Genomic DNA, 24,650 nt, shown 5'->3' with positions numbered 1-24,650 from the left:
AGTATTGACATGTTTTAAAACTAACTCAATAAAGATCCTAAGAATCGCAGACTGAAAGAAAGTAAAATATCTCCATGTCAGGTGTTTAAATTGACTTTATCTTTCTTATCAGTCCAGTAGTTATTGATATTTCTAGGGGAGAAGAAAGCCCATTTCTGTTACATCTCCGTACCTGTCAAAGTGCAGTGTTTTCTAAATCAATATAGAAAAACTGATATGGCATTCAGAAGTTCTGTAGCCTTGGACTACGGAAGCGGCTGAAGTCAATTCAGAGATGTCTTCTGGGAAAGGTCCCAGGAATTTTCTGTCCGTTGCTGATACAGAGGCAGGCACTGTTAACGATCTCCACAGGGAGCTTTTTGGCCCTTCCATACAATGGAAAAAGTACTGTGATCACAATGGTTGCTTGCCGAAAATAGACGACCTGTTCCAGAAGGAATAGAACCAGACAGTGAGTGTCATTGCAGATATGGGGGGCCTTGATCACACCATCCAAACAACATTGGCAATTACCAGAATTAAGTGACTTCTTCAGAGAAGAGGAAGTGAAGGAAGGGCAATGTTACTCTCCTCTTTGCCCTACAGAAATATTAAGAACAAAGCTTAATCTTTCCTCGTGATAGACTGGACTTTATGCACGCAGGTGGACTGGGTGGTTATGGATCAGGAGACAGTGAAGATGAGAGGAGTGACAGAGGCTCTGAATCATCTGATACTGATGATGAGGAATTACGACACAGAATCAGGCAAAAACAGGAAGCATTTTGGAGAAAAGAGAGAGAACAGCAACTACTACTAGAAAAACAGCTAGAAGGTAAATCATATCTTCTTACTGTGCTGCTGTATATGGAGTTTACTACTTAGTATATGTAAATTGGTGGGAGAGAAAATGCATTTTAAGCCACAAAATATGAAGCCAAATTGAGAAATAATGTACTTTTAATTAAAAGTTTTAACAAAAAAAGATGTTTGAGCTACTTGATCAAAATGGGGTTTGCTTTTTTTCCTAATAAGAACAAAATCCCTGTAGCGTTTTCCATAAACTGTTCTATTTCAGTGTTAAAAAAGCAGACATGGCACATACATATCTATATGCTGTAGATATTGTACTGTATAAATAATAGTATTGCTTTATAAAAATGCATGTTTGTGTGTAATAATTTTTTATAAATTACTAGTATCTCAGCTGTGACTGAGGGATGTCACCTTTCTGCACCAGACTGCCGTTTATATAAACCTGATTCCTTGGAGTTGTATACTTTTAAGTATATTTCATATTTAAGTATTTAAGTATTATTTCATATCATCTGAAAAACTTGCTTTTCTGTTACATAATCTTGAGCAGTGCACCTTTCAGAATGTGCAGTGAGAGGCTGCAGTTTCTTTGAACTCACTGTTCTCAGTTTTAGTTTAGGTTTGTTTCCATACGCTGCATCTTCATAACTGGGTTTTTATATCTAACACTGGGAAAAGATTACTGAACACAGTCAGTTCACACTTAGCCTCTGAGAAGGTGGCAGGCTTGATTTTAAAAAACCAAAAATAAATCTGTGATTTACTTCTGCATCTTCATACCAGGTAAGGCTTGTCCTTTTGTAGCAGTAATATAGGTCAAAAGGGTATCACAGTCAAGTCACCTTGCACTGCTGAAGGGCAGTCTAGATCAACAGATGAATACAATGGTGAGAAGTTGGGATCTAAGTTCATAAGCTGGAGGAGAAAGGAAGTACTATTACAATAGCATACTATTTTCTTATTTTAAGATGGATTGATTAAAAGGATGATTTCCTCCTTTTTATTTCAAAAGCTTAGAAATAAGACATATGGATCCCTTAACAAAAGGCTGAACTAGCTAAACTTTTGGTTCCCCTAATACTCCTGAGTATTTTAAGATTTATACATACAAGGATGGCCGTATGGGGAGTGACTAAATGGTGGCCTGTGATCTCTGTCTTCCTAGTGCAAGAAGCCAGATGTCCATCTGGGGACATCTCCATGGGGCTATTTACAGAAATACAAATCTGGAGTAAAGAAGCTGATTCTATACATGCAAAATACCAAAGAATACTAAATGTGGGGTCTCATTTGCAGTAGTGTTTAGGAAAGGCAGAAAATTACTAATATACAATACAGCATCTTCTAACATACACTGGCTTCTGCCTGTATTACCTAATAACTTAGGGACCAGATGGAACGATTTTCTGGGTTAGATTTGACCATCAGTTGCCATTTGGATCACTGTGTATTTCTGGATGCAGTTTTATTCCCTAAGTTAATTCAGAAACTGATGACCCACATCAAAAGGCCATTTTTTGACTAAAAATATTGTATGTCAGTTAGTTTTTCTGGGTTCAATTTAAAATGGGAAGGGGAGATGAATTTGGCCAATGATGCAAAGGATCCTAGGTTGAATAGAAATAAGTAGAACTTTAAGAAATTTGGTAACCTCTGGAAAATACTCTGGTGCTTTATTTTGCTGTATGAAAATCTTGGCCTGATACTCACTATGTTACTTTAAAGAAATGTATTTTATGTCTTCTGTTGTCTTCTTACCATGTTTGTAGTATTTGCTGACTACCAAGCTTACATATACTCTCAACTGACATCGACTTTTTGTTTTGTTAAGAGCTTCACCAGCTATCTCTATTAAATGCTGTGGTCTTAACTTCTGAGCTGAGTGTTAAGCAAAGAACTATCTATGAGTCTCTTTTTTTATACTACTCCTCACTTGCTTGGAATTAGTTTGCTATAAAACCTGTTAAGAAGAAGGAAAAATGTGAATTGCTTGTGCTGTTTAGCATTTAGGACTAATCTAAGTTATCTTTGAAAAATGCCATAAACCCAGTATTTCCTTACAAAAACCAAATGTGTCACTACAGCAGAAGGTACTACTCTTAAGAATTTTTGGGTAATGAGGCCTACAAAACATACAGAGTCAGTCAACATTATTCTGAGGGTGGGAAATACAACTTCTTCAGACCAGCCAGCGATTACTCAGACCTGGATGAACAGGGCTGGAAGGCAGGCAGGAAGCGTAGGTACTGCTAAAGGAGTGTTGTAGGAAGGAGAAGGGGAGAATTAGGTGTGTGGAAAGGGTGCAGGAGGAAAAAAGTATGTGTGTAGATGAATTCCGGTATTCTGGTGCTCCAGGATATTTGAGAAATTTGTCTTAAACCACTGAAAGATGAAATAACATCAAGGACTTCTAAAAGTGTCTGGGCTGTATACTTTTTCTAAACCTGGAGGACAAATTTTCTAGAATTATAAAAAAAGAAAAAAACAAGTTGTTTGGTAGGTGGTTGTTATGATGGCAGGCCATGTATTAATTACAAGTATTACAAAAGGTACTTGAAAATTTGGTTTTGCCAAAAGTAACAAGATGGAAATTGTTGGCATATTACTCCAAATTAATTGCGTTTTCCTTTTGTATACTTTTTTTTTCCTAGAAGAAAAGCTACAAAATGAAAAAGTTTCAAAAGAGATGAATGAATTTATCAACAAAGAACAAAACAGTAACTCAGCATCACAGGAGACAAAAGAAATTGAAGCAGATACAGGTCATGAAAAGAAAAGATCTCCAAATGCAATTATACTTGATGCAGAACTCAAAAAAGAGGGTAAAGAGAGGCTAGGAAGGAGTGGGTCAAGAAGCTCTAGCAGTGGTAGCACTAGCAGCAATAGCAGAAGCAGTAGCAGCAGCAGCACTGTATCTAGTTCATCCTATAGCACTAGCTCATGTAGTAGTCGCAGCTCTTCGCGTTCTTCCTCTCCTAAAAGGAAGAAGAGACACAGTCGCAGTAGGACGCCTTCACATAAAGTTAGGCGCAGTAGAAGCAGGAGTTACTCCCACAGAAATAGGAGAGAGAGGAGTAGGAGCAGGGAGAAAATGAGGGAAAGGAGACGATCTAGTAGAAATCACAGTGCTGAAAGAGGGGAGAGGCGAAGAAACCGGAGTCCTTCGAGAGAGAGAAGCTGGGATAGACGTAGAAGTAGTAGCCGTTCAAGAGACAGGCGAGCTAACCGTGCAAGCCGCAGCAGAAGCAGGGATAGGCGTAAAACTGAAGACCAACGTAGAAGCCCTACTGGAAATAGGCACAAACATAAAAGTGAGGGTAAAGATCAAGAAAGGAAGAAGGAGCAGGGCGGAGGTATAGATAAAGACAGAAAAAAAAACAGAGAAAGGGAGAGAGATCAGGAAAAAAGAAAAGAGAAGCCCAAAAAAGAGGAAAAAGAAAGTAAGGCTGGCAATCATGACGACAGTAGATTAAAGAGAAAAAGAGACAGCGAAAGAACTTTCTCTCGCAGTGATTCCATATGTGTGAAAATAATAAGACAGGATTCCAGACAAGAAAGCAAAAAAATTACTACCAAAGATAGCAAAAAACGGTCAGGCTCCGAATCTAGTGCAAGGAGTAGTTCTGAATCACCAGGAAGCAGTAAAGAAAAGAAGGCTAAGAAATCGAAGCATATTCGGTCATGCTCCATGGAGAAATCTCAAAGGTCTGGTAAGAAGGCAAGCCGCAAACACAAGTCTAAGTCACGATCAAGGTAGTATACTTTTTAAGTATTTTGTCTGACTTTTTTTTTTATTATTTTTTGATATTCATCTTCATGTGTACGACATATGATTTTTTTTAATAAAGTATGGTATTTATTAATTTTTTTGTCTTAGGCAAAAGTAACTTTGGAAAAATCTTTAAAAACTATTAATTACTAAGCCTAAAGTGTGTGTGGGTTTGGGGGTCTTCTCTTTTTTCCCCATTAACTTTTTCCTCCCTTTTCCTTTATTTTTCAGATCAATGACTCCTCTTCGTCGTAAACGCTGAGGAATTTATGGCACCAGTGCTATGACATTTAAAAATTCCATGAGTTATAAAAGGCTTGTCTCATTATAGAGGCACATTGTGGCTATGTAGGTGAAACCAGAATCCTTTTTTTAATCTGTAAATAGGTGTATTTTTTCCAAATGCTGCTCAGAATTAAATACCTAATAGGGTTTCTTTGTATTACATTTTTTCAAGAACGGTAGTGCTTATTAAGAATATAAAACAGGCCATTCTCTTTCAGCTGTAATGTTCTTAAAATTACTATTGAATGTACTGTGATGTCAATAAAGCTCTTTAGTTCATTTTTTTTGTTTAAAATTCTTGCACCTGAATTTTGTGTTAAATTGTAGAAAGTACTTTTTAAAAAAAAAAAGAAAAAGGCAGCTTTTTTTGGTATAGCAAATTTTTAAAAGTACTTGAAAAAGATTTTAACGTAAAACACTTGTCAATATATGTAATCCGTGAACATGATGAGATGAAGTGAGGGGGGTGTGTGGAAGAACAAAGCAAAGACACCTTACTTTTTCTTTAGATATATGTAATAGATTTTTAATATTTTTTTATTTGGACTAGCAAGTAATATATGCTGTGTGTGTAAAATATGGGTCACTGTAATACAAGCTATACTTAAACAGACTGAACCCCATTAGGAATATGTGCAACTAACTGATCTTGTGTGACAGTGTTAAGCTCTGGAACTATATTCCTCACCCAGTTTTAAGAGAGAACTTTCTGGATGTTCAGGTATATTACAGGAACAAGACTCAATATTTTAGATGTTTTTATGGAATATACTTACAGATGGCACTCAGTACACACATGAAAACTGACAATAGATTAACTTTACATTTTGGCACATGCATTAAATGTGTAGTAAACATAAAAGCTGGGGTTTTTGTTAGTGTTATGAGAATTGTGATTCCTGTAAAGCTAATACACTGTTAGACAGTGATGTAACAAAATTTTTGTTGTTACTATCACCATAAAGTGGAAGAGGTCACTGATTACCTCCTTCTTCCGGAAATGAACTACTGCTGTTAGTAACATGAGTGTGAAATAGTATTAGTTAAAAAACAACAACAAAAGAGCAGTATACACCCCTAGGCCAGTGACTATTACAGAAGAACATTAATTCAGGCAAAGATTGGAGATCTGTGCCTAGAAGGTCTGGTATGATACCAGTTGTGAAAAAGATAAAAGGCTTAACATCAAAGTAAGATCTGTTTGATGGCTGTATCTTCTAAGAAAAAAACGTACAGGCAACTTGCAAAGAATGTCTTCATGAACAGATTAATCCATTTAACTAAAATTAGAATTCATATATACAGCATTTTTGCCAGTGTAATTTTACTTTTTTTTTTCATAAATTAGATGCAGGGATAAACTGCTTCCATGCAAAGAATCACATTTTAAACTCCATGTTTATTAAGCAAGCTAATGGCTGGTGAATACATGCATGTTTATGAAAGCAGTGTTACAGATAACTAATTAGTTAATCAGTTATAAATAGCATAACTGCCTCACCAGGTAAGTCCTTACCCAGAGTAAGTAGTCATACCTGTGAGCAAAATAAGGCATAATTTGCAACATAAACTTTAACTTGCATGTGTATGGATATAAATAACTGTATTGAACCAATCTCAGTACACTATTGGCTCTTGGTAAAGTGAGGAATTTTTTTGAAAAACAGGTAGCAGAAGAGTTCAGCTGTCTTAGAGGGATGACTTTTTAGGGAAAGAAAGTAGAACTAAGTTTAAGAAAAGCTATTGAGGAATACAGTTTCCATGATGCATTTAATTTGATTTTTCAGTTCAGATTTTATATTCTCTAATAATAACAAAAGATTGTGTATGAAAAACTTTATATACTCTGCCAACACCTGGAATTCTGTCACTTCCTGTAAATATGAAAATTATTTTTTTGACACAGATGCACTTACATGGGTAGTGACTGTATGCCAATAAAACGAGCATACGATCTCTGTATTTAACTGTTTCAGAAATCTTACTAAACAGTATATTCAGCACACCAATAATTAAAAATATATGGGTACCATGTCAGCTTCACATACATTAGACTTCCTTGTGTTTTAGTAACTAATTATGAATGTTTTTAATGGTAAAGGCTAAAGTAACATCCAGTCCTTAATTCCATACATTGGAAGTAATCTTAAATTAGAACGTGCAAATATATACGGAAATGGGAATGTATCATCTTGGAAAAGTCTACACTGGGTTGTTGCTGTATTTTACATTTTACAATAAACTGCAAAAATATTTCAGTGCACTCTAGGAGAGCAAGGCATGCAATTTTGAATGTCATGCAGCAACATGACATTCAGAGGCAGTTCTCTTGAAAAAATTCTTTTAATTAATAAGGGATGGTGTGGAATCAAGTGAAAAATGGTTTCCATGCAAATGGTTTTGAAGATGAATAGAACAAAACCATTGTGAATATGTACCCCAAGGTACCTGTTAACGCTGCCTAAAAAGAGGAGCTGGCTGTAGCCATGGATAGGACAAAAAAAAGTGGTTGAATAAAATATTCTAACTTTAAGATTGAACAGCTACACACTTTATGAAATATGGCGTAATAACTTTTTTTTTTAAATATTTGTTGTTACTTGTGTCTTTGAGGCCCTGTCTTGTGGGAGAGGTTAGAGTCTAGGCTGCTGCTTTTAACTGTTGTTTTCCTAAAGCCTGTGTTCAGTAATAGAAAAACGAAATGGCCACCTGTAGTTTAAAACCAGCTTATCCTGTTAAGTAAAATACTTGCCAGTGTGCATGTATTTGTCACTAAATTTTTAAGTCACAAATATAAAAGTGATGGCAATATAAGGATTGGCTTGCTTTCTCCAGATTTTGCATTTGTTTTGCTAAATAAATGAAAAGTAATAGATGATGTTTCTAAGTAATATACAGAAGCACACTTTGAAGGAAGGCTTAGTTTTGTGTCTTAAGGAGGCCATGTGTCTTAGCATAAAGGATTTCTTTGAGCTGTTTTTTCAGTAGCTCTGAGGTGTTACTAATGACTCCTAAGTCTGCTACATAAACTTTACTGGATGGAAAGTAGGTAAGCAGAGAAGTGGTGCGCACACACACAAACAGGTTTGCTGAACATTTAATTGCTGCCGAGACAAGCTTTGAGACCTTTCAGTAGTCCTTATTTAGCTTTTATTTAAAAAAATAAAATTTCCAAACTTTTAACTACTAGGTGAATTACACTATATTTGCGGGAGACTTGTAAATGGGCAGTTTTGAAGCAGTGAGGGTTGTAGCATCAAGCAAGGTCAGTTAATAGCGAGTGGCATCGGTTAGAAGAGTGAGTCAAACCGTGACTGGTTATGCTACTCCAACCCTCCTACTGCCTTGAGCATGTTCTTGCTCCTGTCTTTGTGCAGGCTGCGGCTCTTGCCTGTGGATACCTGCATCTCCATGGCCGGGCAGGGAAGCCAGCTGCTGCAGTCATGCCCAGAAGGCATGGGTGTGTGCCGGCTGCTGCTTTCATGGCTCACCCAGCCTTGCTGCACAGTGCTTCCAGCCAGCCAGCTTTGGTTTTCATGGCACTGTCTCAGGAGACCTGCAGCTCAATGAAGTGCCGGAAGATGGTTCTTTTTAAAAACTGGGTTAATTCTTTACCATTTAAGCATGTAGCTCACCATGGGGATCTGAAAATGTGGAAGCCTGCCAAGGGGAAAGAGGAGGGGGAGAAGAGCTCCCCGTGTCAGCTCTGAACCACTGGGAGCTGCTTGCTGGGGCACAGGGGTTCAGGTCCTTCAGCTGAGCCTCGGTTCAGGGCCCTGGGCAGCAGTGCCTGGGCGAGGGAGCAGGGACGGCAGCCTTGTCCCTCCTGGGCCACAGCCTGGCCTCTGCCTGTAAACTGTGACACGGCGGCCTCTGCAACAGGCCACAGCAGCAGCAAACCGGCTTGGATGGGTTCCCAAGAGGAAGGACTTGGGAGTTTGGCTCCAGCCTGGCCACCTTGGGGGCCCCAAGAGCTCTGGTCTGTGCCACAGATGTGTAGCACCAGCTGTTGGGTGCCGCTTCCCTCCTGGGCCTCCCCTCTCCGGGAGCGAGAAGCCCCGCAGCTTGGGCCCTGCCCTGCCAGCCCAGTCCCTGCTCGGTAATAAAACGGCGTGAAAGCTGACAGGCAATCACGGCGTCACCCTGCAAGCCTCTGCTACTGGAGTGTTTTCTTGTTCCAAGATGTGCAAGGATCAGGTCCACCTGTAGGTGTAAAGGGGCATAAATTAAAATAACATTGCTGTCTTCGTTTTCAGCAGAGCTCCCAGTCGAGGCCACAGCGAGGGGCACCAGCCAAGTGGCAGGGCTGCCGGTGCCCGGCAGCCCCGGGGTGCCCAGCCTGCTGCGGCGGTGCGTTCCTGCTGGGGAGGGAGGGGTAAATCGGATGGGGATTTTGCTTGTGCCGCACCTTAAACTGGATTATTTTTTTTAAACAAGCTTGAATAAGCGCTTGCAACCGTCTGAGCACCGTTTTGTTCGGCTTCCCTTACATTTTATAAAATAAATAGTCATTAAATGTTAGTAGAAAATAATTATAGGTATCTACGAATAGGTTTTAGAAAATATTGTAAAAGGCGGCGTTGGGCTGCGGGCTAGGCCGGCCCGCGGCGCGGGGCGGAACCAACCTTCCCGGCGCGGCCCCCGGCGGCGGCCGGCACCGTGAGGCCGCCGCACGCCCGGCGCCGGGAGGGGGCGGGGCGAGCGGGGCGAGCGGGGCGCAGCGGCCGCGGCGATGTGGGGCGGCGGCGGCGGAGCGGCCCGCGCCTTCACCCGTGCCCTCGGGCGCACGCGGGCAGCGGCCGTGCCGCCGGGGGTTGCGGGCGGTGAGCAGGCAGGCGCGGGTGGGAGGGCCTCGGCGCGGCGCCGTGCCCCTGGGCGGCGGGGCCTGGCCGGCCCGCCTCGGCTCCGCGGCTGAGGCGGCCTAACGGGGCGTCGCTTTACAGGCCCCCTCGCAGCAGGGCCCCAGCCAGCCTCCCACCGGCTCCGACCTGACGGCTGCTTCTGGCGGCGTCCCCCGGCCTCGCCGGCCGGCCTGGGCTCGGCGTCCCGGCCGCGGCCTGCGCCCCGGCCCAGCGGCCGTGCGGCAGCGCTGGCGGGAGCGGCCTGCCCGGCGGCGCTCTGCTCCTGCGGTTGCGCCCGCCGGCCGGCGATGCCGAACCAGCCTCAGGGCGGCCCGGGGGACTCCCACCCACCGGGCAGGGCTCTCCCTGGGACGCACTCCCCCCGCGCTCCCCTTGCAGCCCTCGGCCCAGAGGTGTCTGCAGATCCGGCCGTCGGTCGCCGCGGCCCAGGCACACACATGGGCCGAGCCGCGCGTTGGCAGAGCGGCGGCGGGGGCACTGCCAGGCGCTGCCCGTGGGCTGTCTGCGCACCGGCCGTCAGGTTTCCTTACTTGCGTCTCCTCACCGGCTCATACCACGCACAGCGAGCGTGCAGCTCTGTGTTTCTTATTTCGATATGCAATGGAGCAGGAATCGGAGCCGTGTCGATGACCGCACGCGTGTGTCTGTGTGTGTGTGCGCGCGCCTGTGAGCAACTTGTGGTCAGAGTCAGCATTGCGGTGAAATTCTTGCTAACTGAAACATTTCAACTGCACAAGAAGTTCTTTTTCATTCAGGCTCTGAAAAATGTCATCATATGTAATCTGCAAAGCACTGGAGTGGTGAACTAGCACATGCTCTTTTATTTACTCCCCGTGCACTCCTTAAGTACGATAGTGAATAAATGCATAAGGATTTGGATGGTTAGTGTCACTAACCATCAATTAGTGTCTATAGAGTGGCATTATGAAACTGGGTTTTTCATAAAGGTGATGTTTTCTATTTGGTTGCCTTTCTTTTTATTTATGCAGGTGACCATGCTGCTCTGTCTATTCAGACAGGCCTCAGAGGTACCCTTCAGGACTACTGCTGTGAAATACAGCTGAAATCCAGTAGTACTCTGCCTGAAATGAAAAGCAGCATGTAAGTATTGTATCTAAAATAATCCTGCATGACAAGGACTATCATTTTCTGTAACAGTTTAATTTTACTTTGTGGCAGTGTCACATGAAGTAATTTTTAAGTTTCACAAAAATTTAAATGTTTGATGTGGTTTATTTTTGTTAATTACTTACTGCAGAATTAGAAGTATGTGGCCATCTGTTTTGGAAGATACATTGCACAAACTGTGTAAAATCTTTGTTACTAATCAAGTATAACTGAAGTCTCTAAAGGAACATGAGTTTTATCCTTTTTTTCATTTTCTGATGCAGAATTTGTTTTTCCCGTATTTCAGATGACATGAAATAGTGGTATTTCATGACATTCAGGTTTCATTTTTTAGGCTCACTGTGAAGAGACTTTTCTGCACTTCACACTCATCAGTGGATTCAAAGGAAATGAAAAAATTCCAGCACCTCGCACATAAGTGGTGGGATGAAGAAGGAGAATATTCAGCTCTTCATTCTATGAATGATATCAGAGTGCCATTTATTAGGTATGGTTTTGAAGACGGGCATTTTTTATATGTACTATTTCTGCATAACCTCAGAAAACATTGTAAAAGAAAAGCAGTTACCAGTACTTAAGATACTGCATCTATAAACCACCTTGTGTGTTTGCCCTTAATCACATCCCTTTTCTCTCAGAGATACTCTGTTGAACACTAGTAGTAATTATGATCTGGGAAGCCCACTTTCTGGAGTAAAGATTCTTGATGTTGGCTGTGGTGGTGGACTGCTAAGTGAGGTAAGAAACAGTGTGCTCTAGTATCTCTTGTTAGAAAGCATGCAAAGTATTTGAATTGCTTTACTATTACACTGCTTCATTTCTAATCCTCCAAGTAGGAGCTTTTCTCTTCTGTGATACATTAGTTGCTGAATGTTTTGGAGTGCAGTGCATTCTGAAAACGCCCTAGAATATTTTGTTAGCGTAGCGGTGGTGGTTTACAGAAAAGGAGGGAGCTGGTAATGAGAAATACTAAAATTCTGAGGTTCATCAGAAAAATAAGATTTCGAACATTGTAAAGAAATGGAGAGGGGAAGAACAATGGAAAAGTCTTCAAGTATTCCCTTCAAGTATTCCTCTGGGTAGTCATGGTATGACACCACTTTCTTTTTTTCTTTTCTTTTTTTTTTTTTTTTTTTTTTACTTCTGAGACTAGGCACAAATGCTTTAATCATGCCAGTCCTTGTTACCAAAAAACCTATTTTCTATTATAAACTTGTTAATTTCTTTGAATTGCTTATCTTAATTTTTTATATTGGGGATGGGGCAAATTCTTGCCTTTTCTTTGACCACTAGGAGAAGCATGGAATAATGTCAAACACCTGAGACATGCCTCCCCCCTGTCAGGAGAGATTTTTCCAGGTACAGGGGCTGATGTTACAGCTGCATCCTGAGGAGTGTGCACAAACTTGAGACTGAGAAGTAACTGCTTGTGGTGGAACCCTTTGCCCACACAGGCTCTGAGCAGTGCTCAATCCTATCGGTAGACCAGGGATGGTTTGTGAATTTAGGATTACAGATCTGGCTGAGTTACCCTGGGAACTTCATCAGCACCTGAAACTAGGTGTTACAAAAGGACCTGAATCTCTCCCTGTGTTCTTCTGTGTGTGTGGTCTTTTATTCTGGGCAAGATCCTGTAGCCTTGTGAGAGCCCACTCTCTGACAAGGCTGACACAAACCTGGTGTGCTGTGTCACCTTCTCAGGCTGAACAACTGGTGAATTTCAGGTTGGAATAACATACATGTGGTCATGTTCTGCAGCCTGTTTCAGTTTCAAAAGAGGTGATGGGTGAGGTGTTAACCTATGAGTAAGAAGACACTGGAGAAACCTGAGTGACAGCCAAGCCTGATGCTATCCTAGAAAACATCAGTGTTTAGTTCTCAGTAGTGTGAAAGTCCCAGAGATAATAATATATTAAGTAACCATTAAAAAGATATGAGGATTTACCATTACAGGTGGATGTTGAAGAAAGTAATGACAGTAATTAAATATGGCGTTGTTTCACCCCCCTTTGAGTGCTGTGTTGTTTTTCCCCCTTTGTTTTTCCTCTATTGGAGGGTAATAATGGAGGAAATCTTTATTTGATATAACAAAATAGATTCAGAACAATTTGTTCTAAAAGATAATTTAAATGTGTATATTCCAGTATTTGATTTTCTAAGCAAATTAACACCAACTCCTCTAAATCGAAGGTTTTCCTTGCTTTAATAAACATTTTAAAAAAACCTGCTGGATCAGAGCTCATAATTTACTGTTTGTCTTATTCTCCAATGGATGTTTTCTGCATCATGTGTATAACATTGCAAAGTTGCAGATGCCTTTAAGTAAATTGTTTTCATGCAGAGAATAAATTATACTCTGTATTATTAGCCTTTAGGTAGACTGGGAGCTTCAGTTACCGGAATTGATCCTCTGGAGGACAACATTAGAACAGCAGAGCAGCACAAGTCATTTGATCCGGTCCTGGCCAAGAGAATACAGTACAAGTTCAGTTCGCTGGAGGAGATTGTGGAAGAGTCTATGGAAACCTTTGATGTAATTGTAGCTTCTGAAGTAGTGGAGCATGTGGCTGACCTTGAAATGTTTATCAAGTGTTGCTCTCAGATGCTAAAGGTAAGAGAGCTTTTGCTGTCATTATTGGGAATATTTATTCTCTTTTATTATTAAGGCTTTCATTTGAAGCAATGTGAAAACACCTACATCTGCATTCATTTCTCCACCTTGAAGTCTGAACCATGCTTTGGTGGTGCCTTCCATTCTCTTCCATGATGCAAGTACATCTTCCCAACTTCAATAACTAAAGTTAGAGGAAGTTTATTTCCCCAACCCTGCCTTAGAATGGCATTACCTAGCATTGCAATGTTGCTTTGCATCAAGACCTTAGGAAATCTGGTTGTCTGATTCACCCAGGTGAGAGAAAACATGGCAGTGCTGCTGCTGCTGGACAGCTGTGGCTCAGACTGCATTGAAGCTGACTGTAATGATGTTATTGTCTCGCAAGGTTCTGTTGCAGCTCTAGCATCACATCAGATGTGCTCCTGGATTCCTTTTAAAGGGTCATAGTTATGCTTGGAGATCATAAAGCATTGTTTATTCCTCTTGATATTACTTCATTTGTAAAGAAGGATGGTAGGCCCAGTATACAAGCAGCAGCTTTCCATTAATCTCTTGATTTATCTTTCTGCTCATTAGAAGGAATATAGATTATTTGAATGGAATGCTTAACTAATTTACAGCCTGCTGGGGCCATAGAAATTATCCTTTATTTCTACCAAACGGGCTCTTAAGTACTTAGAATTCATTTCTGGCCTTGTTTTTCGAACCCATAATCACTAAAACAAGCATGGCATTCAGCAGTCTCAAAAAATTAGGCAGTATTGCACATTTTACTTTGGTTTTAATTAAAAAAGTGTTTCTTTTTACAACAGATACACCTTAGTACCTTTTATTTACCCATTTTCTGGGCAATGTTACATTATAAATTACTTTTGTTAGATGTTTTTTGGGCAAGGAAATGATTTTCAGACTGCCCAGGACCTTGATTATGTTGTCTTTTTGAGGACTACTGAGTCATACTGTTAGAACATTATATTCTTTATTGTGTTTAAATGGTATAGTTGTAAATACCTATCCTGGGATGAAATTAGTTCTTATTCTTGCAACATGTGGACTTGTAGATAGGCAAATGATGTGTTTTAGTGTGATTAAATTTACAGTTTTTTTAAAAAATTAAATATTCTTCTAACTGAACATTTTGATCTTTTAATTAGCCCGAAGGTTCTTTATTCATTACTACAATCAGTAAAACACAGTTGTCCTATGTCCTGGGAATTGTGGTTGCAGAAAAAATAATGGGCATTGTACCAGAAGGAACACATGAATGGGAGAAGTTTGTTCCTCCTGAAGAGCTGGAGCATCTCCTGGAATTGAGTAAGTTCCAGGCCAGGCCAGATGGTGGGAATGCAGAGTTATGCAAATGGTCCCTGTAGAAATGGCGAGGGGATAAGCTAGGTGGGGTGAGTTCTAGCAACAACACACAGCTTTTTCTGTGTGAGTTACCCATCATATATTACGAATATAATTTCTGGCTTAAAGACACTGCTGCTTACTAGATTTTGCATACAATAAATTAAGTGGAGCCCAAAGAATGCAGAGATGATTCAGACAAAATCACTGTTACAGCTGCCCTCCATTTGACAGCCTAAATGAAAATTCCAAGGTTTTTCATCCTGTTCGGTGACAGAATGTATGCTCTGAATGAGGTTCATACACAGTAGGTCAGGTTTGAGAAAATAAATATATTGGCGCTCCAGAGTTGCACTTCTGAGACTGCATTGTTTGTCATCTTTCCCTTGGGACAAGATGTTTTTATTTTTGGTTGCTGCTTCATGTTGTTTATTCATACTATGTTACTAAAAGATTTCTTTAAAAAATGTGAAGCCACAAATTCATTAATTCTTGAGAAACCATATGATACTGATTTGAAGAAATAATTAAATTGCCCTGGTTGATTGCTTTTAAAAGCAATCCTGAGCTAGGAATTTCGTAAGCTAGGAAGAGTTCTGTCCATTGTCCTCCTTCCATGCAGATGTTTTAAAACCCTCTCACTGAATATTTCACTTTGCTTTAGTTCACTGTAAAGAAGCTGAAGTATGAGTTGAGCTGTTCTCTTGGCAAGGTCTTTTCCTAACACTTTGCAGTGATGCCGTAAGGAACATGACTAATACCGGTTCACATGCTGGTGGTTCTTTCTGTTCCTCCTTCAAAAGAAGAAGCAGGTGCAGTGCAGTGATTTGTTTTGATAGGGTGTTTGTTTTCTGCCTTGTCACCTATCCTGCTGGGACACAGCAGAGCCATGCAGTGAACTGAGAGCTGCTCAGCAGGGAATGCTCAATCACTCTTTACTTGCACTGAGTCCTTGATGGCATTCTTCTGCCTCTTTCTTATATTTTTCCATTCCTAAGGGGAATCTGCAGAATCCTTCCAAAGATATGCTCAGATTCTGGTTTTGAAGCGTGTGATGTCAATCTGAAGAATGTCTGCACTGACAGAAAATGTTACCAGTCACCCAAGTGTGATGTTGTGAGGTTGGAGTTTCTAGCATACCACTTTGCAGTGGCTCACCATTTAGCATTAACAGTATGTGGCCTGGCACAGAGCTATTGCTGCTGCCATTAGCAGGACCCACTGTCACCGGTGATGCCTGTTGCCACTGCTTGTGGTGTCTGACAAAGGCTGGCTTGTGAAGCACTGCTCCGCAGCTCCGAGGAAGAAGTGTGTTTCAGACCTGCTGTTCTAAAGGGTTTGATGTTGCGGTGACTTACAATATTTAAGAACATTGGTTGCTTTATGGCTTCTTTCTTTTATAGATGGCTTTTCAGTCAAGACTGTGAATGGGATGTTGTATAATCCCCTCTCAGGGTCGTGGAGCTGGATGGAAAGCAGGAGTGTTAACTATGCATTGCACGCTGTGAAGTCTGGGGCTCAGGGACAGTCGAGCCCAACAGATGCCCTGTCAGAGATGGGAAGTGAACAGCGCTCAGCCACAGCTGGCACTGCCCTGTGACTGTCGGCGATGTGTGGTGATGGACTGTCTCCAGGAACAGAAAAGAAGGTTTTACCCAGATGGACATAATAAAAGCTTTTGTAACAACAAGCTTGCTGTTTGCATTAGTAACGGTTATGCTATTTTAGGCCAGATATTTCAGGGCAGTCTCAGAAAAAAAAGTGCCCATTATCTCAAGAATCTTTTAAGATTGAAATGAGCAAAGCTTTTAAAGAGTAAGTACTTAAGTACTTTTATAAGAAAGTAGTTTCAAGTTGTTGGACAGGGAAATGCAAATTACTGTGTCAGTAGCTTGGAGGAAGCTCTTGTATGTGATGACACTTTCAGTCCTACCAAGAAAACTCAGATCTCCGTAGGATAATAGCTTGAATGTAGAATGAGGTAAAAACCATGACGATGTATGGTAAATAAAATGCCTTAGGTATTTAAGTTACTCAACTCAGTTAAAATACGTGCAACACGTAAGAACCACAGACACTTGCTTCCTGGCTTTTGCTGGCTTCATCCTGTCTTTAGTAGCTATATATGCATTTCCCTCTGAAATCAGCCCATCTTAAAAGGTGCTCAACAAAATGTGCTCTACTGGTTTTCTTCGCTGCAGGCCAATCTACTATTATGAGTGGTTAGACTTGATCTTAAAGGTAGTTTCCAGTCTAAACAGTTCTATGATTCTATATTATGCCTTTCCCCCCAAGAGGAAGAAACAAAAAGAGCAGCAAACCTTTTCTGTTGGGTCATGCTATTTCTACAGCTGATGTGAGCTAATTGTGCAGTGGAAGAAGAGTCTCCCAGACCAGAGTGCCTCAGCTGTCAGAAGCCTCTTCACCATAAAGGCACTTGTATCTGTGCCTATTATTTCAACTTTCTCCCTCTGCCCAAATAAAGGAAAGTTAAGCTGCAGGTAAAATTTTACTAAGCAACCAGAGCTCTATGCTAGAACAATGATACGTTAGCAGTCTGTCCTAGACTGAAGTGCCATACCTGATCAGTCTTAAAGTCCTAGTGCCAGGGTAAGGAAAATTGTTTATTTACAGTGAAAAAGAACTTTCTAAATAAAATGTCATGTGTGTCTTTCTGTGGCTTTATCTCTTTCCTTCCTCTCATCTTTTGGCTTTATGTATAGGTAGAGGGGTGGCCTGGCAGTGTTTGCAGGGATGAAAATTAAACTTTGGTTTTTTTCCCTTTTTTTTTTTTCCTTTTTGTTGTGTGTTTATCCTGCTGTAGACGTTTGGTGGGCTAAATTACCGTTTTACACATTTACATTCTTGCTGCTTTGCTGTATCTGTGTGTTGCCTTGAGATCCAAGTTCCATGATGGATCTGATGATGCCCAAAAGAATGTAGTTAATTTGTAATGGAAATAATAGTAATTCGTAGGTATTAGGACTAAAAGGTATTACCTAATGTGATCATTTCTATGACAGTAAATTCTGCTTTATAATATTTTTTTGAGCTATTAGCTTGGCTTTAAGAAGAAAATGTCTTCATGTGAAGTGTTCAGTGATGGAGAAGCCACTGTATCACTAAGTTGTTCCAAAAGTTCATGAGTTGAAGCAGTCTAACAGATCCTAGCCAGTGATGTCTCAGTGTCTTCATTTTTTAGGTTAAGGACCTCTCTATCCGCTGTAGGTTTGAGTTAAGTCAGCCCTTAATTTTCTCTCAGGTAAACGGGCAGAGATTGTCTCTACAGTTATTACCACCCCAGTGTAATATTTTGTCCTGGTTTCAGCTGGGATACAGTTAATTTTCTTCTTAGTACCTAGTGCTGTTCATATAAAATGTTGTGGTAAGCATCCTTTCTGAAGATGACAATGGAAATGGATGCAGCGTTTCAGTAATGGCTTCACTAATGCTGTCTGCAGGAGGAATACGTAATTCTCTTTCTGCCTGATGTTGTTCTTCATGGGAGTCTCTGCTCCATTGGTCATGCATGCAATGTGGTGCATAGTGTTCAGGAGAGGAATGACACTGGGAAAAATGTGGAACCAGAGCAGATAATCAGCAGGTTTTGTTATTGTGTTTGGGCATGTTAAACCATCAGGCTTGACTAAGTTCCCCTAACAAAGTTACCACCTTCAATCTTAAGTTATTACAGCTGTATGACTGTTTGTTCCAAATTTTGCCAACAGTGGATTGAGAGAAACCGTATCTGAATAGCACTGACACCTGGACAGATTCCTGGGATAGTCCACTAGAAACATCCCCTGAGGGTCACAGTCCCCCCTTCACCTATGTTTTGATACCTGTCAAGTGAAATAAACCTCATGCAGACAAAACTGGGATAGAACAGCTGGTTTTTGTTTACGTTAAAAGCCCTAAATCCAGATACTTGTGTTGTTATTCTGGCTTTCTCATCCTTTCCTTTCTTCCTGCTTGCTTGCAGTTTAATGAAAAACTGTGAGCCGCCTAGGGAAGGGACTGGTTTTTTCACTACCATTTCTATTGTGCTTAGCACAAAAATCCTTTGATGCTGCTTGAGTTCTCTGCCCAGGCTTGCAAGAGGGATACATACCTAATCAACAATGACTGACATTTAAGCAACAAGCACATGGTTGTCCAAGGATAGCTCTGCTTTTGACAAAAACCTTATTGCAAGCACCTGACCACCTGCTCCTACACATGTATAGGAGCCCTGTCAATCTGGGAGAGTTTAGTGACTGATGTGAGGACTACTTGAGCAGGTCCTTTTACCCATGGCATGTCTTCAGATGTCCTGATGTGCTCCGTCCTCAAGTCTGTAGCCCTCAGTTTTTCTTTCCTGGTGAAGTATCCTAACTCTTCTGGCTGTATTTCATCCCTCTGCTTAGAACAACTGCCTTTCAAGCTAGAAAGTAAATGATTGCGCTAGAGAGAATTATAGTGAGATAACAAACACCGCAAGAATATCCTACACCTTGTTTTTTAGATATTTTTTTTAAAGCCTTGCATTATTCATAAATGTGCATCTGTGGCACAGTGTAATCAAATTCAGCATGGTGCACTGAATACATACTACGTATTTGTGCTGCAGGAACTTAAAATATGTGCATAGGAAACCAGTCCAGACTTCACACTTCTCTTAACCCAGTTGCTGTGGAAGTTTAATAGGTGCTAGTGAAATGAACAGAATTTAAGTCAAATAAATTTGCAGATCTTTTGGCTTTCCTGTTGCAGCTTGTTCCTGAGTATGGAGCCATAACTTTGGTGCTTACAGGAATAGTGGTGGTAGGAGGTATGAAAAGTAATGTTACAGCACCAGGCACGCACCTGGGACTGGGGGTGAGGCAAGAGATGATTCTTGCCTTGAGACTGGGAAAAAGTTATATTTGAGGCTTGCTTTTTTTCAGCCTCAGTTTATTTATGGTTGTAGACCCTTGACTCTCCTGTTCCCAGCCATTTGTTTCTGCAACACAACAAACCAGAGCAAGGAGCTGATCTGGCTAAAAAAAACCCCACAGACCAAACGATGTTCTGGGTGGTCTCAGCTGTTCAGCTCTATTGTGGCTCATTATGTTGTCTCATCTCTCCTCTATGGCTCCACATGGTCCCAGTCCCAGCCTTTTGCTGAGACTGATGCTTGTCTGAGTTGTGAACGTTTGGGGTTTTTTTTCCTTCTTTCCCCATGGGATGCTGCTGGTGGTTGTGCCATTCAGGGAGCTGAATTTTCCCATGGTGGAGGACTAGGTAAGCAGTGGGAGCACATGGCCAGGGAGAAGGTGGGGCAGAAAAGCCCCTTGAGAGGCAGTAGGCTTTTAGGTTGTTGTTTCTATTGCGGAACAGCACTTTCAGATAATAATTGAAACATTAATTGTACTCAAGCCCAATTGAGTAGTATGAGAACCTCAGTGGAGATTTGCATTTAATCTCTTTTAAGTAAAACCAGAATTTAACATTTCCATGATGTCCTGTTACACTATCTCGTTGCCCATTGTTCCTTGATGGTCCAGTGACATTTCATGGCTGTTTTTGAAGGACTTTAAAAACTATTGTACTTAGTTTTCCACAAACACCCTGTGTCAGGTTCCTAAGGAATTGAAAAAAGGAGGGAGAAAGTAGTGGTAAAGGAAATGTGTAATGGCTGTGAGTAGAGGTAAGAATAAAGACTATCTTGTATAAAATTTTTCTGAAAATGGCTTCTCATTTGTTGAAATCTCAGCTTTAATTTAAAAAAAGCAGCTTATTTTCCACACACTTTTAAGAAATGCCTGAAAAGAATAATTGCATGCAGTCTGGTGGTTCTGAAGTCAAAAGGCTCAGCTTCTGTAATTAGCCAGCCTTGTGAAGCAGACTGGAGGATGAAAAGTGGGACAGACCATGAGTCATCATGTGACTGTTGATACTGTAGTTGCAGGGTTTAGAGAGGCACCCAGGAGTACCTTGCAATGGGGGACAACATAGAAAAGCCAGAAATTGTAGAAGGAAGAAGAGTGATACCTGTAAGATAAATATGATTCTGATAGAGGTAAGAAATGTGAAGCAAAGGTATAGAGAGCAATTGCATTCAAGTGTGTCTTTGAAGAGGAACTACTGATGGTTGGGAGAGTGGCTCTGTGTCAGACTGAAGTGTAACAGTACAGGTATTCACAGCCTCCCACTTGCTTTTGCATGTTAACCTCCAGTGCCCCATTCCGAACACCTACACCCTCGGTGAATTCCTGGGAAGGAAAGGTGGGCTCCTCTCACTTCAAACTGAGTGCTGGTTTGCTTAACTACTAAGTTGCTGCCAGCTCCCTCATTCATGGTGCTCCCCATGTTTGTGTAGAGGATCTTGTACCCTGCTGCATGCAGATGTATTCCCACTATACTTCTTTGCATTTAATTCCCTTTTATCAGGAGCCTAAGCTAGAGCAAAACTTCTTCACTGTCTATTCCAAGATGCCCACAGGTATGAACAACTTGTATCCTAAAACTGCAACACCATTGACCTGAGTCAGTTTATTTAATAACATTACTAACATTATCTTGTTAAAGGGAAAATGCAGAACCCCAAATGCATACTTTCTCTTTCCCATCACTTCCCCTTTGAAGTCCTCGCACTGCTGGACAGCACTGCTTCTCCCATACTGCCTCTGCCGGGCTTTGCTGAGCCTGTGAGGGAGTATCACCCTTCAGTACCTCTAAAGTGGAGTTTGCAGGTTTATTCGGTTCTGTGCTGTCTCAGAATAAATTTCTATTTTTCCACCTCAGGGTGAATTTTGTGGCATTGTCTCCTACTTCATGATGAGTGACCAAGCAATAGTTCTTTTTATGTAATGCACTGTCTTGCCATCATAACTACAACCTCTCCCCAGCCCCTTTGCCAATGGAAAGTAGAACGCTGCTTTTAGAACCCTTTCAAAATAATTTCATTCTGCTTAGACTGAACAGTACTATAAATTTGAATAAAAATAACATTATTTTCAGATTATGTTTTTATGATAAAAATCAGCCTGTTCCTCCAGCCTATAGGACAAAATTCTACTCAAAGTTTGTGCTAACAGTAATTTTATTTGTATTGACACACATCTCGTTGAAGCAATATAAAATGATGTCATGTTTTGTTCTAGCTAGAAGGGCTGGGATTTCACCTAGGCTGTAAAATCACCTGACATGTCTTGACTTACACATGCATTAATTGCACAGCCACCTCCCAATGCATTAGGAGTTCAGGATATATAGTTTGATCTGCATTTTACTGTGCTTTTATTCCCTCATGGAGTCACTCCAGCAATATAATCAATATTCACTTTTTCTAAAATAATTTTTTTTCGGCTTAAAAGGGTTGTGAAGACCATTAGTGTTCCATTAATAAATCTGAAACTTCTGTTGCATCCTCATGAGATGTGTTAACTTAAAAAAAACAACAACCCTGAAACAACTTGGAGATTGAACTGCTAATACTGCCTTGTACAGTAGTTGTATTATAAAAAGACACAGAAAAAAATGTGGTGTTTATTTTACTGAATTAGAAGAAGCACCTACAACCTGAAGACATATCAAAAGGAAAGTAAACAAAACATAAAAAACATAAAAAAAACCCAACAAAACCCCCCAAAATAAAAAGGAGACACCAGAAGAATGCATCCAACTGGAATAAATAATGGTCAAAGTTAGCAGATGTAGTTTGAACACCCTCTGATGAAGCTTAGCCCCAGCACTGAAACTTGGGGTTTAATTCCCAGCTGTGCCTTCCGGCTGTTGCAGAAGCGGCAGCTCAGTGCCTCACCTCCCTTGACCCACCTTGAAGTTGCGCTTTACAAAACTAACAGGACCTTGCTACCCCAGAGCCCTGGGGGATCTGCCCTTTAAGGGGGCTCCCTGTCCTGCTCCCCAGCTGTAACTGAGGAGGTCCTGACCTGGATGGGCACATCACCAGCCACCGAGTACCTGCAGGAACACAGCACTGGGTCTCTGCCACACCCCGGGATGTTCAAAACCAGTAAACCCCAATGTTGTTCTTTCTAAACAAAGCAGTACCAGATTTCCTTTCAAAGAGGGGTGTCCTCCTGTTCATTACCCCTCTCACCACTCCTCCCAATCCTAATAGTGAGACCATCTAACTTCTTGATGGTGCAAAGCTTTTGAACACTGAGGTTGTTTCCTGATGATGGGCTTGCCTGGAGGCCTCTGCTATGCATTTCTTGGTACACCATCGTAAGAAAAGTCCTGCTGAAGCTGCCAACAAAAAGGCATCAGCTAAGGAGGAATGCATGTGTGGATGATGAGATCTGGCTCACCCTGCATTTCAGCATGGCTGCTGACAAAGTACTCTGGAAACACCTTGTTTTTTTCCTTCTCCAGAGGAAGCGTGAGACCCTAGATGAACCTAGATGCCAGAGTTTCTGAAACTGTAGTCAGATGAGATGATGTCCCATGAATGGATGAGAAAGGGAATAAGCTACGTGGGTTCAAGGACTTCATGGCAGGTAATGGAAGAAACTTCAAATGGCCTGTCCAGGCAGGACAGCATTCCCATGCATGTCGTGCAGCATCTCTCCCTTATTGAATCTTATCTGCAGATAAGAAAAAAACCACTTCTGTCTACAGGACTACTTGATAAGCACCTTTTTCCAGAATCCAATTTACAATAAACCAAAATCCTGCTGTCAGCTATGGTGTTCAACGGTTTGCCTTCTCAGAGGATGCAGGCTATCGGCTCTGCCACTGTCCTTCCCCTCCCTCTACTTCCAGAGCTCTCGGGAGATGAAAGCACAGCCTTGGCCTCAGGGACACAGCCTCTGGTAGGGTTCTCCTGCCACTGCCTTCAGCTGGGAGTTGATTTGCAGACAAATGTGTCACACTGGAATGATCTCCTCCACATTTTGTGGTCCTGTTTCCCTGGACTGACAGGGTTTGTGCTCGCTAATGGTACATTGCTCCATTTTTCAGGGTCTGCAGCAGCTAGCACTTTTATCTGTCATTACCACCTTAGGCTACTTGCTAGCTAATCTAGGACAGATGCATTAAACAACTCATTTTCCTACAAAAAACAACACTTCTTACTTAACGGGGTAAAATCTGAAGACTGTGTATAATCTTTTGAAAAGAGTAAATACAGTAAAGGAAATCTGCATAAGGAAATCTGCAAAAACTTCATGCATCTCTATGATTTATCAAACATGAACTGAGATGCTAAGCATGTCACAGCAATATGTACTGCAAATCTTACTTCTTCTGTGGATGCTGTAAATGGGAGAGCACTTAAGAACAGACAAAGCTGGGAGCCACTGCATTGCAATCTGTAACTGGTTCCCAAGACTATTGTGCTACTGGGAAAGTTTTACATGAATGATCTGACTATAAAAGGCTGTAACTGCCCCCATGACATTATGAGGGTTGTTAGTTGTCCAAAAAGCTTGTAAAAATGTGTAATAAAATTAAAAAAACCCTAAAGAATTGTGAGACTGTAGGTCTGTCAACCGAGTTGCACAGAGCTATACTCAGTTGCCAGTCTGAGTACTGCAACCTGCAGAAAGCAGGTCTTATGCAAAGCTTTTTTTCCTTTTTTTTTGGGGGGGGGGGGGGGCAAAAGCAAGGAGCCCTGAGTTATTTACATCATTTGGGGCAGCCTCAGAGCATGTGTCACCTCAGAAAGTGGCTTTGTTTACCATAAAGCGCGAGGTAAACCCTGGGAAACTGCTGGAACTGCATTTAATGTGGACTTAGATATAGGTATTTATGTATAGCACAGAAGTAGTTTAGATTCTGGATGTTTTGCATTTCCTATGTATTTGTATATTTGTATGTCATTAAAGTTATTAACCTCTTTTCTAAATTCAAACCAAAACAC

The 24,650-nt window shown here is 41.2% G+C and overlaps 2 protein-coding genes and 2 long non-coding RNA genes across 6 annotated transcripts in view; 2 read left to right on the top strand and 2 right to left on the bottom strand.

The window, feature by feature from the left end:
- PNISR (PNN interacting serine and arginine rich protein) overlaps positions 1–5,144 on the top strand; it is a 28,465-nt gene extending 23,321 nt beyond the window's left edge. The window contains exons 10-12 of one of the 2 annotated variants that reach the window (XM_037390837.1): positions 644–814; positions 3,450–4,548; positions 4,796–5,144. In XM_037390837.1, coding sequence (XP_037246734.1) covers positions 644–814; positions 3,450–4,548; positions 4,796–4,826 — 1,301 coding nt within the window. In that variant the 3' untranslated portion in view covers positions 4,827–5,144. Of the gene's footprint in view, positions 1–643; positions 815–3,446; positions 4,549–4,795 lie in introns of both variants that reach the window. The other variant, XM_037390836.1, reaches the window with a different exon arrangement.
- A 245-nt stretch (positions 5,145–5,389) lies between these two features.
- On the bottom strand, positions 5,390–10,329 carry LOC119149550. The gene is made up of 2 exons (XR_005104744.1): positions 10,242–10,329; positions 5,390–9,052 (listed from the first exon to the last, which is right to left on the bottom strand). It is a non-coding gene; the product is annotated as an uncharacterized LOC119149550 (long non-coding RNA).
- Positions 9,544–16,493, top strand: COQ3 (coenzyme Q3, methyltransferase). Of its 2 annotated transcripts, none has more exons than XM_037390851.1 (7): positions 9,544–9,672; positions 10,701–10,812; positions 11,174–11,326; positions 11,478–11,577; positions 13,208–13,450; positions 14,608–14,767; positions 16,207–16,493. In XM_037390851.1, the coding sequence occupies exons 1-7, from the start codon at positions 9,582–9,584 to the stop codon at positions 16,401–16,403; spliced, it is 1,056 nt and encodes a 351-aa protein (XP_037246748.1). In that variant the 5' UTR covers positions 9,544–9,581; the 3' UTR covers positions 16,404–16,493. The 2 variants fall into 2 exon arrangements, with proteins under 2 accessions (XP_037246748.1, XP_037246749.1); XM_037390852.1 differs by lacking the exon at positions 9,544–9,672 and adding an exon at positions 10,294–10,565.
- Positions 16,494–17,593: 1,100 nt separating this feature from the next.
- On the bottom strand, positions 17,594–21,683 carry LOC119149549. The gene is made up of 2 exons (XR_005104743.1): positions 18,915–21,683; positions 17,594–18,875 (listed from the first exon to the last, which is right to left on the bottom strand). It is a non-coding gene; the product is annotated as an uncharacterized LOC119149549 (long non-coding RNA).
- Between the last annotated feature and the right edge of the window lie 2,967 nt (positions 21,684–24,650).

Source organism: Falco rusticolus, chromosome 6 (genome assembly GCF_015220075.1).
Source record: "Falco rusticolus isolate bFalRus1 chromosome 6, bFalRus1.pri, whole genome shotgun sequence".
Classification (NCBI taxonomy): Eukaryota; Metazoa; Chordata; class Aves; order Falconiformes; family Falconidae; genus Falco; species Falco rusticolus.
This window is presented reverse-complemented; position numbering and strand designations above follow the sequence as displayed.

What these genes read in the sequence shown, in the direction of transcription:
- COQ3 (XM_037390851.1), top strand. Translation starts at nt 9,582, where the DNA reads ATGTGGGGCGGCGGCGGCGGAGCGGCCCGCGCCTTCACCCGTGCCCTC. An exon ending in GCCGCCGGGGGTTGCGGGCG is followed by an intron (nt 9,673 to 10,700) that starts GTGAGCAGGCAG and finishes TTATTTATGCAG; the next exon opens with GTGACCATGCTGCTCTGTCT. An exon ending in ATCAGAGTGCCATTTATTAG is followed by an intron (nt 11,327 to 11,477) that starts GTATGGTTTTGA and finishes CTTTTCTCTCAG; the next exon opens with AGATACTCTGTTGAACACTA.